At 33.1% G+C, this 18,703-nt stretch overlaps 1 protein-coding gene across 5 annotated transcripts in view; it reads right to left on the bottom strand.

The window, feature by feature from the left end:
• Window positions 1–387: 387 nt before the first annotated feature.
• The window catches only part of SLC4A7 (solute carrier family 4, sodium bicarbonate cotransporter, member 7), an 82,210-nt gene continuing 63,894 nt past the window's right edge, over window positions 388–18,703 (bottom strand). For 3 of the 5 annotated variants that reach the window (XM_011956220.1, XM_011956222.1, XM_011956221.1), the window contains 5 exons: window positions 17,487–17,660; window positions 13,457–13,588; window positions 10,745–10,842; window positions 6,913–7,020; window positions 388–4,512 (listed from right to left, as the gene is read on the bottom strand). In XM_011956220.1, coding sequence (XP_011811610.1) covers window positions 4,431–4,512; window positions 6,913–7,020; window positions 10,745–10,842; window positions 13,457–13,588; window positions 17,487–17,660 — 594 coding nt within the window. In that variant the 3' untranslated portion in view covers window positions 388–4,430. The remainder of the gene's footprint in view (window positions 4,513–6,912; window positions 7,021–10,744; window positions 10,843–13,456; window positions 13,589–17,486; window positions 17,661–18,703) is intronic. The other 2 variants (XM_011956219.1, XM_011956224.1) reach the window with 1 other exon arrangement.

Genomic DNA, 18,703 nt, shown 5'->3' with positions numbered 1-18,703 from the left:
GACCCCATCTCAAAAAAAAAAAAAAAAAAAAAGGAAAGGAGAGAAAGAAAAGAAAAACAAAGCCCTGGAGAGTTCGGTATTATCATGAAAATCATTACACATCACACAGCAAGATTTCTAAAATCAAGGGAGAATAAATGGATCAGCCTTTTCTTAGAGAGCTTTAATTTCAATTATTTCTTAACCAGCAAACGCTGTTGTGAAACAAACACTGTTTTATTTTTTTCGCAGCGTTTCCTGTTTTCTCTCCCCTACCAAAGTCTAGGAATATTAGGAGGCCAGAAACAGACATCACTTATTTACCTTCCTCTCCTATCCCATCTCAAGCTGAGACAGACATGTGGTTCTCCTAATAACCAGAATACAAAGTAAAGACAATAGCCAACAACTAATTAAGTAGATTTTTATTGCTCAATCAACTTCAGTAACATCTCCGAAAAAATAGTCTTCATCTAACAATTATGAAACAAATTTGAAAGGCAGGATCATTCACAATATAGACCTGGTAGAGGCTTATACTTCATATAAATGAAAAAATATCAGTTCTACAATTTAAATGTTTACTTTGGATTTTATTATAGAAGAAAATATCATTGTAATTATAAAAGCCATAAAAATTGGAACTGCACTGTGAAATTACATCAAGGTATCAAATTTTATATAAACGAACAATAAAATTCAATTTTTTATTTATTTAAACATAGTAAACATTGGAAGACAATCTCCCCCATAGGGAAAAAAAAAAAACCTTGAATAATAAAGCAACAACAAAAAAGCCACAACACAAAAACTAATCAGTGTGCAAAAATCTGATAAAAAAAAAAAAAAAACTGGGGTTTAACAATTACTCTAAGTCAAATGTTGAAGTCAATACGTGCTGATTAAATTTCATTTTTAAAATGATCTTTGGATGATTACATTTCCAACTATGTTTTCCTAAAATTGACACTTAATGTTACTTTTTGAAAAGTTAGAAACCAATTTATATTAAGATGGCCAAATTTTGCAATTTGAACACTATTTTAAACTTTGAATATCCTTAAAGTCTTCAAATTTACTTTCTAAAATAAATAATTGTTGGAATAAACCAAAAGACATTTCACATATTTGCACTGCATATGATAAAAATGATGCGATCTACATAAATAAATTTAAAACATTAAGTTATTTCATATAAACATTTTTAATTACAATGTTATATCAATATCAATGGCTTACACAGTTGAAATCTGAGCACTTTAAAACAGGATTCACACGTTAAACTGCTGAGCACATTTATAGAACTGATGTACATCATATAATTCTTTAAACAGCAAACTCTGGTGTTATACCTCAGTTTCAGAAAGCATTTTTCTTTCAACAGAATTTTGAACCTGCCTTTGTGAAAGAAAAAAATTAGAAAGCTATTATACCCACACAGAAAATTTAAGTATGTGGAAGAAATCAACTTTTTTGGATGAAGAAAACAAGTTAATTTTGAGTGGTAAACAAATCTGGTTTACAAATACATGCATTAGCACATAAAATATTTTGTCCCAGACATCTTTACAGAAGACTTGGCAAATATGAACAACGGTATGCCACAGCTTTTTAAAACAACGTTTAACAGATATAAGATCAGAATCATTCACATTCACACAAACACACACACACTTTAGAAAGACTGTGTGCTTCGCTTCAGCATATTTAATATCATTAAAGAATATACAGAATCATCCTTTTATCATAAGGAATTTACGTCATTGTTTTCTCAAAAGCTGCTATTTAAATTGAAACAGCATTCAGAAAAAAGTACATTTCAGATGGTCAGCATCAGGATTTACTACAGACTTCGTAAACAGGTATCTATAAATAAATAAAACTAGGGCGGAGAAAAGAATATCCTGAGGTGGCTCTGTGGCCAGGGTATTCAGTAGCACTAAGCTCCATTCTGGAAATCAAGGCATCTAAAGAAAAGTGCAGGGCTGAATTTATTTTGTAAATGGAATATGTACAGGTTTAATTATTTTGCACCTTGAGGTAAATCAGTACATAGCAACTACTACTGCTTATATACACTTATTTAAGGCAACTTTATTTAAAAATCAATATATGTAGTAAATTATATCTGTCACTGTCTCAATGAATGCTATCTATGATTATTTTTAAAAAACAGTGGAAGAAATATAATCACTTACAACGAGCAGTTAATTACTTAAACATGAGTTACCTTTGCTCTTAAACGGAGTAGTCAGATCATTTTGTCAGTCAAGTAGTCAAAAGAAAGCAGAAACCAGTAAAATTAGAAGCATTGTGAAAACATTTTGAGTGCAAAGTATTTTGCAAGTGACGGTTTTTCTGGCACTGGATACTTACTATACATAATTAAATAAATCACAGAAACACTATGATCCCAGGTAGTTTTCAGTTTTAAAATTTCTTCCTGTAAAGTAAGTACAGTTGTTACCCCCGATGTCCAGACACAAGGAAATGATGTGAGGAAATCCTCTTGTTCAGGTACATCAGGGGAGTTTTAAAAATAGCAGCAAATACTGGGGTCTTTGGAAATAATTATGCTGCTACAAACGAAAAGGAATCCTTACAATGGAAGCTCATAAACAATAATAAGCACCGTGGGTAATACTCTATCAATTGCCAATAGAGTCTAACTCTTTTTAGGCAGTACCAAATGATGACAGCTATGTATTTTCTAAAGAAAAGCAGCTACATTTCCAACCTTTCATCCAAGGCAGAAGTTGAATCCATCATTTTAACTAGACTCTTACAATATGGTCTTAGAGGAGGACATTACCTTAGTTAATAAATAGTTTATAATGAATTTAAAACACCAGACTTGCTAAAATTTCAGCTTTTGGCATTCCTCATGATCCTTTATTAGATTAATTATGTATACTTTTATAATTTAATTATATGGTTAAAGGGAGCACTGGAATTTCATTAAAATTTTCATCCTAATAGTCATGTCACCATTTTTGATATTTCTGTGGCTTCTCAATAGTCATTTGATTTTTGTAAATTATTCTCTTGTCAAATCAGTTTCACAACCCCATTCATCCAGTCCTACAGGCTTAACAACATTTATTTCACGTGGAACTAAAAGTATATAAAAGATGACTAACAAGATTTGTTAGACTTTAAAAAGCTCAGAAAAGCAAAAACTAACAAATACACAAAATAAAAATGCCATTAATCTGAGCTACATATAAAATGTCTGATTTCCTTTTAAAATATAAATATGGCAGTGCTTTATATCAAAGATGTAAAATCTATCAATTGCTTTAAGATAATAAACATAAATGCAAGTGAGCACCAACTATTTACATTAACAATTTACTCTATTTGTTACTTTTCCAAATGTTTATATAATATTTAAGCATCATATCAAAATAAATATTTTAAAATAAAATCACAGGTAACAAGCTATTAAATGTAATCTACAAAAGAATAACATAAAGAGAAAATGAAAGGTAATTCTTAATAAAGTAATACTGATCACAGACTCATCTGAGACAATTCTGACTCCTGATTATTTATGCCTACTACTTATAAGAGAATAGTCAATAACTTGAACCTGATGGAAACTAAACCATTTTAAGAAAAAGAGAGACAAGGCAGAGAACAGAGCAGGAATTATAGGATTTAAAAGAGTATAAGGATTCAGAAAAAAAAAATTCTACAAAGGCATCAAAATCTAACTATTGCAAACTGGCATTGTATAAGTTTTTAAATTCGTGAAGTTATAAATGGTATGGGTGCTTAATTATCAAATCACCTGCAATTTTACTTGTCTGTCACAATGGATACCTAGATATGAAGGTTTTGAGATTAAAAAAAATTTAAACATAAAAGTTAAAAACTATCATTATTAAAGTTTCCATTGTTCTACATTCATCTCTATGGCTAAGAAAACGCCAGTTAGTGAAACATGATGGACAGCTACAGAAATGAAACACAGACAGAGAAGCCCTGAAATGTTTCCACTTTCCCCATAGCACTGGTATAGACTCCCTATTCTTCCATACAGCACTAACAAAAGTGAAATAATATGTGAAAATTTCGAGAAACACATAAAAATTATAAACATAAACAAAGTATCACTTAAGGTTTTTATGAATTGCCATTGATGAACAAAGAGATTTAAGAAAAGCAGACTGAAAGCATTTCTCCACATCCTTCTATTGCAAAACAGAAATTTTTTTTCTAACAGAATAAATATTTGAATAGTTAAGAACCATGTACCTCACTTCAAAGAGAGCATTTCATTATACACATAGTCTCCACGGTGCTCATTACAAACTCCAGACACTACTTTTAAAAACTCAGTAGTCACACATAAACAGCATGACATACAATATTCTTATATATAGTGACAGGATACGCACACATTACATATGTATATATCTATATGTATAATGCCTCTTGGTTCAGTTCTATAATGAAGTTTCAGCATCCACATATTTCTTTCTTGGTTCATCTTCAAAACTTATTTTCACACTCACAGGTTTATCAGGACTATTTAAAACAAAGAATGAAAATAAATAATTTTTAAACATAAATATTCAATCCTAAACATGGCTAAGAATGAGTATATTAAACCTTCTGAGATTACTATTAACACTACAAACTTATGACTTGCTAATATAATTTTACCTTTTTCTAAATCAATAAAGTGGAAAGGCTAATATTAAAAATTCTGTTTTTAAAAATTACAAATATTAAAAATTCTGTTTGCAATTTAAATTCATGTTCTTCTTACAACTAAAGAGGGGGTCCTTAAAATAGGGCAGTATATGGTCAGAATCTGTTGGATTACTTTTATTTCATATATGAACAGTTATAGCATGAGACTTTTATTTTACTGAAAAATCTATTAATATATGAATCTTTGTTAACAGACAGGTATCAAATAATTTCCAAGGTTATAAATTTATAAAACTTCTCACTCCAAATCTGATTCATAAATACAAAACCAATATATCTATTATATATATTCTATATACATATTGGTTTATATTTATGAATTTTATTTATGAATATGTATTCTATATATGCAGAACAAATATTTGAAATATATATATATGTTTTTTTGAAAGACAGAGTTTTGCTCTTGTTGCCCAGGATGGAGTGCAATGGCACAATCTCAGCTCACTGCAACCTCTGCCCCCCAGGTTCAAGTGATTCTCCTGCCTCAGCCTCCCAAGTAGCTGGGATTACAGGCATGTGCCACCATGCCCAGCTAATTTTTGTAGTTTTAGTAGAGACAGGGTTTCTCCATGTTGGTCAGGCTGGTCTCGAACTCCTGACCTCAAATCATCCACCCACCTTGGCCTCCCAACGTGTTGGGATTACAGGCCTGAGCCACGGCACCTGGCCGACCTATTCTATATTTTCAAGTTAGTATCACACAGTGACTCCATGTACATGGATTTAATTGATTAATTGTAACATATGAATATATGGGTTCTGGAAAAGGTTTTCAGAAAGTGTAAAAACACACTATGGTTTGCTGTCTTCTCCAGACAAACTGAAGAAAAGACCCCCATCCCCAAGCATTTTCCTGTTAAACAACATAGCCAAGACATTCTCTTTCTTCCTATGTGATTTTGAAGTGCAAGGCAACCCAAACAAAAGGTAAAAGCATAAAAGGTATTAGTTATTATTGTAAGGCCTTTATTTTTTATGATAATTATACTAACAGGGCCAGGGGTGCTGACACTGTGTGAACAATTACTAATAGTAAAAAGAATATTTAGAAAAATTCTGGCTGTACTGAATGATCCAAAATTACAAAGAGTTTAAAACTTTTGAAGTTAAAGACAGAAGAAAGGAAACAGCCAGCTGAGAAACTAGAACTCAGATGACAGAAGAGAAAAACATACGATAGAGAGTACGTAGGAAAAAGGTTCTAAAGAGGGTAGTGAAACAGTGACAAAAAGCTAATCACTTATTGTCAGAAGACAGAGCTAAGACAGCAAGTGAACCAAAACAGCCACGTGACTGAATGCCTAGAAAAGTTTTCATCTGATGCCCAAGCAGAATATACAGACACCCAACATAGCATCTCGCACAAACTGTACATAAAAAGACGTATTTGCTGAGTATGAATGACTGAGTACCCTACAAGACAGTAACTCATTTCTCCAGAGGCTTAAGGGATTAAAGTACTGATGATCACCAAACAGAATCCCTGAGGGCTTAGTTCTTGAAGTGAGAACAAAAGAAAGAAAACAGGTTATATAACAAGAAACGTAAGAAAGAGGTTACATAATACTTTCAATACATGGTCCACTGTAAAACTGAATGGTCTTTACGTCAATGGATTCGATTTCTTCCAAATATCTCCAAGCAACATGTTTACCTCACCTGAACAAATGGCATACTAGACCAAAACACAAGAAGGGAAACAACTTGTATTTCTCTTTTCTTAGATCATCAGAAAGTATGATTGAAATAGTATTCAATTATAGTAGTTAATCCCTAATAGTTATATTTATATGGTTTCTGATCTTTTTTATGTTCACTCCGTACTGCTATATGAAATTTATTTTTATTATAAAATAGCTCGAATTATTATTATTACTATTTATGAGACAGAGTTTCACTCTTGTCCTCCAGGTTGGAGTGCAATGGCACGATCTCGGATCACTGCAAGTGACCTCAGATGATCCTGACCTCAGACGATCTGCCCACTTCAGTCTCCCAAAGTGCTGGGATTACAGGTGTGAGCCACTGCACCTGACTCAAATTCTTTTTTAAAATAGGTAACTATATAAAAGACAAAAACATAATCATTATTTATACCTTATTCCAAGTATACATTAAAATGATGGATGAAAGGAAGAAAGGAATGAAGCTATCATAAGTAAATGAAAATTGGCTACAGTTAGAAAACACATAAATATTTATAACTACCTCATATTAGATCTGGTTACTTTGGCATTCTCAGTATTCATGGAAAGTGCCTTCCACTGTGCAGTTTTGGCCATTTCATCTGATATGTTAACAACTGAGGGATCAACACTGAAGAACAAATACACTTTTTGGTTAGTATTCAGTACTTGCAAAAGCATTAATATTGTCATTCTTATTATCTGCTTTCATCAGCTAAATTGAGAAAACCTTTGCCATGCACTTAAAGGTCTAGCAGGATATCAGAATTTGAGTTCTGTTACAAAGTCCTTACGAAGAATTACATCTTTCTTTCTAATCAAAACTAGGAGTAAGATTAACTAAGTTAGCAAGATTTATTTATGGAACTTCGCTTCAGAATCCAATTTGGGGTTTCAGTAGTACTTCGGCACCACTCTAGCAATGATGCCCTCTGATCATCTTGGCTGAAAATATGCTACTGAAATAACATAAGACTATGTTAATACGCTTATGCATACAAAAAATAATACAATCTCAAGTCAACTAGAAAACATTTATAATTGGCACACATTTAATCTTATCAAATAAATACCCAAAGTATATAAGGAAAACTTAAGATTATGATTTTTAAAATCTTATTTTTCATAGTTTTTACAAATCATTATAAAGAATGCTTGGAAAGATAACACTCTGAAATTGAAAACAAAGTTCTGAAAATATGTCACATATTTAGTGTGATAAAGGTGGTATTTATCAAGTTCATCAAAGTTAAAAGAACAGAGTAGGCCGGGCATGGTGGCTCAAGCCTATAATCCCAGCACTTTGGGAGGCCGAGGCGGGCGGATCACGAGGTCAGGAGTTCGAGACCATCCTGGCTAACGTGGTGAAACTCCGTCTTTACTAAAAATACAAATATTAGCCGGGTATGGTGGCACTCGCCTGTAATCCCAGCTACTTGGGAGGCTGAGGCAGGAGAATTTCTTGAACCTGGGAGGCAGAGGTTGCAGTGATTCGAGATCGCACCACTGCACTCCAGCCTGGGTGACAGAGCAAGACTCATCTCAAGAATTAAAAAAAAGGAAAAAAAAGAGTACTATCCATTTATTACAGTAAGAGACAAATGTTTCTGTTTCTATATTTCTATGAAAATTACTTCAAGACCTCAAATCCAATAATATCCATAAATAATTAATTTGGGGCTCAAGGTTGTCCATCACAAGTAATAGTAAAGTATCAAAGTTAATACAAATACATTTGCAAGTCCTTTTTCTTTGATTAAAAAAATACATTCAGACAAGCTACAAATACAAATGTCAAATTAGGTAATGTTAAATTAACAATGTGATGGCAACTAGTTTACAAATGACTAAACAGCGGTCATTTAGAAAGTGCTAGCTCTGTTCATACTTAAAATCAGAATGTTGTTTACAAATTTAAGATTGAAGAGAAGTGTGAGGTGGTCACTGAAAAGTCTCTATAAATGGCTTCTTTACCTTCACCACGTCAGATTTTTAAAAGTACACAAAGTCTGAATACCAAAGTTTATAATGGCATAGCCATCCAACTTGAAACTCTGCCTACCCCGAGTAAACATTTATTCACTTGGTTGCCAACTTCATATAAGTGAAGAAAGGAATTCCTGATAAACTTTCTACCTTCTATATATCCTCCACTATGAAGAAAGTATATGTTTTTTCCCCTCAAAATGAAATTAGATGGGAAAAACTTTGCCTGCATTATATAAATTATTTTCATCTTTTATAAGGGCTTTACAGTTTCCAAATATTTTCATATACCATCTCATTTGATCTTCCATGCAAGTAATCCAAAGCTATTTAAAATATAAAATTCTGGCAAATAAGCACATTAGCCATTTCCTGGCATTCCTGATGTTAAAAATTTTAAACATAGCCATATTAATCATGGCTCATGTCACCACTTAAAAGACAAAAGGAAAACTACAGACATCTTTTTCTTTATCAGACTATAGATTCCACTTAAATTTGTCAAGGTTCATATATAATTACACTGAAAAAGTGATAAAGCAGGGTATAGAAATTAAGCGCAAATACTCTCAGCAAATTGGTGATAATTACTAACAACCTTCATGGTAGTTCCTATACTTTTAGAAGTACATCAATGAACATATTAAATCATTTAACAAATACTTCTAGAACCCATCAAAGCAGATCACTGTGGCTGGATATATTAAATATCCATATTAAATGCCTCTATGCTTGGCATTTAAAGTATACAAAAATTTCAAGAGAAATATTAATACAGAATATAGTGAAAATTAATAGCAAAATGTATAGAGGAAAATTAGTTGAATTCATTCATCACAACTAATCAACATGTACAAGTCAAATGTTACTCCTGTAAAAGCTATAAATAGCTAAAAAATAAAAAAAGAAATGGAAGGAAGTTAATTAAATACCAATAAAACATTTTCTATCAACTGATCAGGGAAGAAACCTGTATATTTTCTAAGACTGATTTCGCTAGCTAATCAGAAATGGAATAGATGTGTAGAAATAGGAGGGCCAGGAGCTGTGGTTCACGCCTGTAATCCCAGCATTTGGGAGGTCAAGGCGGGCGGATCACCTGAGGTCAGGAGTTCGAGACCATCGTGGCCAACATGGTGAAACCCCGTCTCTACTATAATTACAAAAATTAGCCGGGCGTGGTGGCAGGCACCTGTAATCCCAACTACTCAAGAGAACCCAGGAGGCGGAGTTGCAGTGAGCCGATATCACATCATTCCACTCCAGCCTGGGGAACAACAACGAGACTTCGTCTCAAAAAAAAAAAAAAAAAAAAGAAAAAAATAGAAATCAGGTGTGTACACAAATATAGGCTGTTACTAATATTATTTTGAGACTAAGTCTTGCTCTGCTGCCTAGGTTGGAGTGCACTGGCATGATCTTGGCTTACTGCAATCTCTGCCTCATGGGTTCAAGCAATTCTCCTGCCTCACCCTCCTGAGTAGCTGGGATTACAGACACCACCACACCCAGCTAATTTTTGTATTTTTAGTAGAGACGGGGTCTCCCCATGTTGGCCAGGCTGGTCTTGAACTCCTGACCTCAGGTAATCCACCTGCCTCAGACTCCCAAAGTGCTGGGATTACAAGCATAGGCCACCGCACCCGGCCTCTAAGACTGACTTCTCTAGCTAATCAGAAATGGAATAGATGTGTAGAAATAGAAATCAGGTGTGTACATGAATATAAGTTAATCTTTTAATACTACAGAAGTCTGCATTTCCCAACCTCTATATCTTTGTCTTAAATTTAAATATAAATCACCAAAATCACACACAATTATACATATTTATTAATTCTTGCATCATATGAACCCTCACTGCCAATAATCAAATCACATCTTTGAAAAGTAAGAGACTTCCAGGGCCTCTAAACATAGTTATGTATTGGAAGGCTATCAGAAAATGAATTACTGGTATCTGAATGGATACTGACAAAGATTACTGAAAACTTTTATTTTCCAGCACCCACTGACCCCAGCCCTAATGAAGGGCACAAAGGAAAAAGCTACACTACTGGGAAAATGGAAATATTCTCAGACTCATGTACTGATTTTAAACTTCACTAAGATAGATGGAGTGATAGAAGACAAGTCAATTTTATTGGCTTGGCATCGAAGTTAGTATAAGGCTCTGGTCCAAGTCCAGCTTGGGTGGGAAAGGAGCAAGGGACTTCCTTTTCAAATTGTGTGACACCCTCCTTTAGTTGATATACCATATGCACATCTTATCATCTTTTATAGAATAGAAATCATTTTAAAGAAGCATTGTATGGCTTATTAATACACTTGACATGCATATAAAAGTTTTAGAGCATAAAGTTATAACTCACCTATATTTTAGGGCCTTAACTGGAATTTGCAAGAGACTTCCCCCTTCAAATGGAAGGTGCACAGTATCATCGTCGTCTTGAAGCATCCGTTCAGCTTCCTTTAGAACACATGTGTGAAGAGGTTACTTTTCCCAGAAAATTTTCCAAGAGAATCGGTTAATATACAATGTTTTAAAGAATCGGTTAAATACAAACTGACATTATTTAAATATAATATATCTGCCATTACTGAAAAATTAATTTTATAATCATGAAGACATACTTTTAACAGAAAATAAAAACAACCACTTGTATAACATGACTAATTTAACACTGATATAACTTTCATTTCTTTATGTAAATCACTATCACTTATACTATCTAACTATAATTTAATTACATAAATGTGATTATCAATTATTGTGTAGGTTTATAATGAGAGATAACATTCTGTGAAACCTTCTCACAATACAATACGAGCGAAATGTCATTTGGATAAGGCAGGGTTTCTCAACCTCAGGAATACTGACATTTAGGGTATAATATTTATCTTTTGTAGAAGTCCTATGTATATAGAGTATTTCACAGCACCCCCGAATTCTACCTATCAGATGCCAGTAGCAGCCCCTCCAGTTATGACTATCAAAAATATCTCAGAAATTGAAATACTCTCAGCAATGTCTCAAATACTCTCAGATCAATTTGCTGAGAGTATTTGTTGTTTAATTCCCTCCAGCCCAACCTAGTAATAATTACTAATAACCATAATGGCATTTCCTATACTCTTTTTAAAACTACATCAATGAAAGTACTATCTTAAATCATTCAGCAAATATTTATAGAATCCAGCAAAGCAGACCACTAAGGCTGGTTAAGATCAAGGCTCAAGCTCAAGTTGAGACCAACTTGGACAGTGAACACAGAAGAAAATCATGATGTTAATAATGGGGGTGATGGATAGGACAGTAGAGGGAGACCCTGACAGAACATTCGTATTTCTTTTCCTTACTAATAGAAATTTGACTATTTTGAGGTGCCAATGTGCCCAGATCTTAAAAACAAACAAAAACAAAAATACCTCTAAACTAAATCTCCCAGCATTCCTTGCAACTTAGTAGGATCATGAGGTGCAAGCAGAACTTACTGGAAAGAACATTCTGGAAAGACTCCTTACACTTGACAATATGGTAAAGCTATTTTGCCTTCTATCCCTTCCTTTTTCCTGCTGTCTCTAATGCTAACATGACAGCTGGAGTCTGACAGCCATTTTGACTCAGGAAGTGAAGGAGAGGATGGAAACTATATGCTGAGGTCAGGAGAACAGTAACAAGGAGACCCTGATAACTTTGTGGGGCTTAACACTACATCACTTGCTTTCAAGAATTCTTTTACTTGAAACGCAAGAATAACCTTTTACTTTTGTTTTTTGTTATATATGACTGAACCTTATTCTAATTAATACAGAAAGTAATAAACAGGCAATTTGGCCCATATATTTTATAGGTAAATTACATCCTATTTCAAAAATCACCAAAAACTCATACAGGCCAGGTACAGTGGCTCATGTCTATAATCCCGGCACTTTGGGGGACCAAGGCAGGCAGATCACCAGAGATCAGGAGTTCAAGACCAGCCTGGCCAACATGGTGGAATCCTGTCTCTACTAAAAATACAAAAATTAGCCCAGTTTGGTGGCGGGTGCCTGTAATCCCAGCTACCTTGGACCCAGGAGGTTGAGGTGGTTGCAGTGAGCTGAGATCATGCCACTGCACTCCAGCCTGGGCTACAGAGCAAGACTCCATCTCAGAAGAAAGAAACAAAACACCCTCATACATATTTACATATATAACTCTGAAGAAAACCAAAATCTTAACTTTAAAAATCTGGTGTTTTAATTCAAATTAATATTGTAATTAGTATCTAATTAAAGAATTTCAATTTTTGTTGACAAATAAACATAAAACCAATAAAATTTTAATCTCTATTTAAACAGGACCATAACATTTAAAAATATGTATCTTTCTTATCTTTGATTTCCAAAAAATATTCTGAATGGGAAAATGGAGCAAGGAAATACAATCAAAAAACCATCAATGATATATACTCAAGTCTCTACTTTTCCTTCTTATTAACTGATAGTATTGAGTTGGTTATTAAAAATCAAATTCCAATTCAGAATAAAGTATGTTTAAATCTCAGCATACAAATCAACTAATGGTGGTACACAGTAAGTGCACATAAAGACTAAAACTTTATTATACTTTTTTAAAAAAATAATTACTTAAAAATCCTTTTTGTCATTATGTATAAAATTAAATATATGCTAAAATTTATATTAAAAGTATTTAAGGTTTACTCAGATAATATACTCTGATGTACAACTATTTTGTGTTACCTATATTTTAATATTGCTAAAAGTTGTAATTCTTCTGATTGCTGATTAAGTAAGCACACGATATTTAATTTTTGAAAAGTATTACTGTGTCAGAGCTATGGAAGTACAACACAATGAAATAGTTAAGAGCCTACATTTGGAACAGTTACCTAGTCGCTCTCTGCCTCAGTTTCCTCATTTGTAAAATGGAGATAATAACAGTACCTACTACACTTTATATAAAGCTCTTAGAAGGATGAAAGGAACTGATTCATGTAAAGTGCTTATAATGTGTCTGCAATATGGTACAAAATATTAAATAAGGAAGTGGTGTAAGTTTAAAATGGTTATCTTTTTACCTCCTTCTCTTTTTTCTTTTTGTCATCTTCTTTCTTTTTCTTACTTTCTGGCATGAGATCATCAAGCCAACTAAGTTCTCTCTTCGTGAAACACAGGTCCATGAGTTTGCGTACAAACACTAATGCAAGAACCTTTAAAAAGAGAGGAAGGAAATATTAAGTAACACATAATATAAACAGTATCACTTAAAGAGCAAAAGCATATTTGTTAAATCTTACAATAAAAAATGCTTCATATAGTTTAAAAATTATTCACACATTATCTTGTTTCAGAGGAATTGAGTCAATTATTTATCTTTTTTAACTTTCTGCTAAAAAAAAAAAAAGCTATAAAGAGAGGAAAAAAGGAAATGGCATTCTTAACCTTCTCCTGAATAAATCCCTTGCACTCCACATGAAATTATGAAGCAGGTTAAACACTGACTATCAAAGCAAAAACATTAATTTTTAAGACATTATATATTATGTAAGTATATATAATTTTTAAAAATCTCTTGAGCAATGCATTAGAGTACCTATTCCCAACATGAGGTTTTAACTTTTCAATCATACGGGAGAAATGAACTACTACTTTAATTTGCTTTAACTGCTTCTGAAGATGAGCATGTTTTTGAATGCTGATTGGCAAATGAGATTTCCACTTCTGTACTTGCTATTTCCTAACCTTTGACTGTTTTTTCTGTTGGTTTTTATGACTTTTGTTTACGAATTTACGAGTTCTGTGTAGTTTGAATAGAAATTTTTTATCTGTCTTATATGTTACAAACATTTTCTCCCAGTTCAGTCTGAGTTTACTGTTTTTTATGCTTTTTGAACACATAAGAAACATTTAATTATCTTGTGGTCAAATACAGCGTATCTTCCTTTTACACTTGGGTTTTCCTTTGTTCTTTGAAAAGTTAGTCCCAATCAATGGATTATACAATACTCTTTTACATTTTCTACTACAATTTATTTTACCATTTAAATACTGAATTCAACTATGATTTCTGAACATGGTCTCAGATAAGGAGTACAACATTACTTAGCTTCCGGTATACATTTAAATCGTCCAATACTAAATTCTCCCATACAAAAGAAATACTACCTTTAATGAAATAACCTGCTTATGGTCTTCAAGTGATAAAATTCCAATGTATTCAGATACATTTCTGGACCCATTTGTCTATTTTTCTGATTTGTCTATTAATATGCCAATTCTATATTATGGTGGCTACACTGACTTGTCAGCAATTTTTAAATACTTGGTTATCAAAACAGTACAGTATCCACACATGAACAGTGAAGTAGATGACAAAGCAAAGCCCTCTATGCCCAATCCTAGCCAGGAATCCTTCTTAGTTATAATTATCATTATCTTGGCATTCTCTAGTTATGTCTCTCTAATGAATATATAATTTACCTACAGAAAAATTGAAAAATAGCATGTGTACAGTTTGATACTTTTGACAAATGTATATACTACTCATATAATGCACACCTAGACAAGATACAGAACATTTCTACCATCCATGTTTTTTGAGTCTGGCATTTATTTTTTTCTATAAGCTTCCAAATTATTTACCCAGTTCACGATGACACCATCCCCCACCGCAACACATACATTCAGATAAAACTCCAGTAGAATTTGTACTTGGCACTGTATTACATTTCAATGCGATTTTTCAGAAAGCTGAAAGTTTTATAAGATGAAGTCTTTAAAACAAAGAACACGGTATTTGTTCAGGTCTTATTTGTTGTCCCTTAGTACTGTTATTGATTGAATTTTGTTCCCCATTAATAGTTAAGTCCTAACCTCCAGTACCTCAGAATATGAACTTATTTGGAAATAAGCTGTTGAAGAATACTGTGTGGCAACAAAGGCCCCAATTTCAGTTACCCAGCTGCAAGCCAAAGGAATGCCAAAGACAGCCAGCACATCTCCAGAAGAGAGGAAGAGACAAGGCAGGAGTCCCCTGGAGGCTTCAGAAACAGCATGTTGCTGCCCACTCCCACATACTGACTCTAGTTTGTGGTACTTGGTTACAGCAGCCCTTGGAAGCTAATACAACTGCTTTTATAAAGCCTTTTTCTTTAAAGGGTTTTTCTTTTAAAATTTATTCTTAAGTATTTTATGGTTTTTGATCATTGAGAGAGACTGCCTACTAATTCATCAAGTTTTCTAACATGCAGTCACCCTAACACAATTCTTATTAATTCTATTACGGGCTCAGTCTTTTTTGTTTTTAACTAAAATCACTTGGGTTAATAGGTATACTATGACATTTTCAACAAATACGTTAATAATTGCTTTGAAGCAAAAGTATCATTATCTACTTAATTAAGGTATATTAATCTCAGAAATTCTGCTAAATTTACTTGATAATATTTTAGTTTAAGGTTTTTGCATTTATATTAGTAAGTAGGAAGGCAGCATAGATTTTTTGTGCAACTTAATTAGCCTTGGGTATTAATAACTTGCTAGTGTTTTTTTGAGAAAAAAATTGCATAGGTTTCCATCTTTTCCTTTGGTCTAGAATAATTCAAGAGGGCACTGTAATTATCTGTTCTTTAAAATTAAGCTTTTAACCAATCTGACCCTGATACTTTAAGGACAGGTCTTTAACCACTTTTCCAGTTTCTTCTATGCAACTGGGCTATACACAAATTTTACACTTCTAGTGTCAATTCTGGAAATTTAGATATAGTATGAAAATAATCCATTTGTTCCAGGTCAGAGGTCAGCAAACCACAGCACCTGAGTTAAATCTCATCCACCATCTATCTTTGTATAGCCCATAACCTAAGAATTTTTTTTACAGATAAACATTTGGAATTAATTTGATGGTAGAGAACAATAACCATGAATCCCGATTAAGTAAAATAATGTCAAATAAAAAGTAATTCCATTCTTCTAGTAGTCCTATATTTTTAAAATTATTTCTAAAATTTCATCAGTAAGATTACGTAAGTACCCACATAATACTCTCGTGACCTACAAAGTCTAAAATGTTTACTATCTGGCCCTTTACAGAAAAAAGTTTATTGACCTCTGCTCTAGATATTCAAATTTATTGATATTCATGCAAGTGTTATTTTCATCAAGTCCCTCGAATCACGTCCATATCTCTGGTTATCTCTCTTTTCTCCTTCTTAATCTTGTATATCCATTCTCTCATTTTCTTCTTTACTTGGGCTTGGAGTGGTTTATCCATTATTGATTTTTTTAAAAAAAACCTTAGCTGCATCGAGGTCTTCTTGAATAATAAAGGCAATGAAGTGCATACACCTTCCTCTCAGTGTTTTAGTTGTGCTCAAAGTTTTACACCGACATTGTTATAATTTTCTCTCTTTCAATTCCTCTAGATGGTTTTTTAACTCAGTTTTCTATTCAGAAATGATTTAGAACAGTGTCTAATTTCCAAATATTTAAGACTATTTTAGTGGCTTTCCATTATTTATTTCTAATTTAATTATTAGAAAATATTACTTGAGTAATTTTTATAGCTTTTTAAATTCTGTAAGGTTTTCTCTGTGGCCATGTACAAAACCAATTTTTACATGGTATTTACAGAAGAATATACATTCTCTATTTGTAAAACGCAACATTCTGTGATAATTTAATGAATTATATTGTCTTATTAAAGTCATCGGTAGTCTTCATTACTTTTTAACTTCCAGATCTGTCAATTTCTGAAAAAGATATATCAAAATATTTTAATAATGAACCATGTTGTTTTGGTTGCTTTGCTTTTACATTTGAAAATGTGTTAGTTCCATGAACGTCCTGAATTTTGAAGTTATTTAAAAATGCAAAACCAAGTCCTATAGCCTAAGGACTAAAAAGAAAAACAAACAAAAATTTACAAAATAAGAAAACTGAGGCTGGAAACAACTGGTTTGTATCAAGTAGCAGCTAATTCACATTTTCAAACAGCTAAGGTACTTAGAACGCATTATTCCTTTTCTCAAAGGCAATGATAAATACTAATAAAAAATTACTGTAAAAATATTACTAATTAGTGACAGAGTAAGTCTGAAGAAATCTTACCATCATAGGAAAAACCACTGCAGCAGCTGAAACTTTTATCACCCATAAAAGGACCAAACAAGTAAGCTGAATGACTGTGAAAATATGGACCTTCCAGAGCGGCACATAACGGAGGTATATCAAATCAGGCTGATGCTTAGCAGGCATTCCAAATAATTTTATACGGTCAAACAACTACATACAGAATAAAAAACAAAGAAGTTTTCAATAAAATATTTCTGCTATTTAGAAGAAGAATCTATACTCAACTTTAGGATTTTGTGTATTAAACTGTAACTTCCTTGACATTTTTTGATAGTACAGGAGAATGTTACAGCAAGGATTCTCTGGATCCAAAGCAGGGAGGAGGGTAAGGGGGATGTGGCGGGCAGGAACCAAGCAACCACCTGCACTACTGTAATTAATTTAATCAGAAAACCCAAGCCAAAATGTTTAACTCGGTGGATTAAAATATCTAGATAAACTTATCTGCTATAATTGAATGCACAAGTCATTTATCTCTTTGAACTTATTTTCTAATGTGCACGACAACAGAATAGTCTGAGTGACTCCTAAGGTTCTTTCCAAATCTAACCAGAAAATAAACTGAGATAACAATTATAATTCTTCACTAATTGAAAATAAAACTGAGCAAATGCCTTCATCTTTTGGAGCTTTAATTTCATCATTTACACCCTGTGAATAAGATCAGCACAAAACTCTTAAAAATCACATGAGATAAGGAAATAATTTCTGGACCAGTGAAGAGTAGATCCTGGATGGTGTTGAAAAAATAAAGATGCTTTCCTGCCACTAGCCTATGTGTTGGAAACTTTAGACAACATCCTTTTCATGAGAAGAGGTGGTCATGTAGTGCTAACTGTGCTTTATGATCATTTTATTTTATTTTTTTTTTTTTGAAAGGGGGTCTCACTCTGTCACCCAGGCTGGAATGCAGTGGCATGACCACAGCTCACAGTAGCCTAAAACTCCTGGGCTCAAGTAATCCTTCTACCTCAGCCTCCTAAGTAGCCAGCACTACACATATACACCACCACAGTCAGCTAATTTTTAAATGTTTTGTAGAGACAGGATCTCACTGTGTTGTCCAGGCTGGTCTCAAACTCCTGGCCTCAGGTGATATACTCCTGCCTCAGGCTTTCAGAGTGTTGGGATTACAGACATGAGTCACCATAGCCAGCCTAAACATTTTATACTAAAATTACATTAGTACAAAT

The sequence above is a fragment of the Colobus angolensis genome, unplaced genomic scaffold (assembly GCF_000951035.1).
Source record: "Colobus angolensis palliatus isolate OR3802 unplaced genomic scaffold, Cang.pa_1.0 Scaffold411, whole genome shotgun sequence".
Taxonomy (NCBI): domain Eukaryota; kingdom Metazoa; phylum Chordata; class Mammalia; order Primates; family Cercopithecidae; genus Colobus; species Colobus angolensis.
This window is presented reverse-complemented; position numbering and strand designations above follow the sequence as displayed.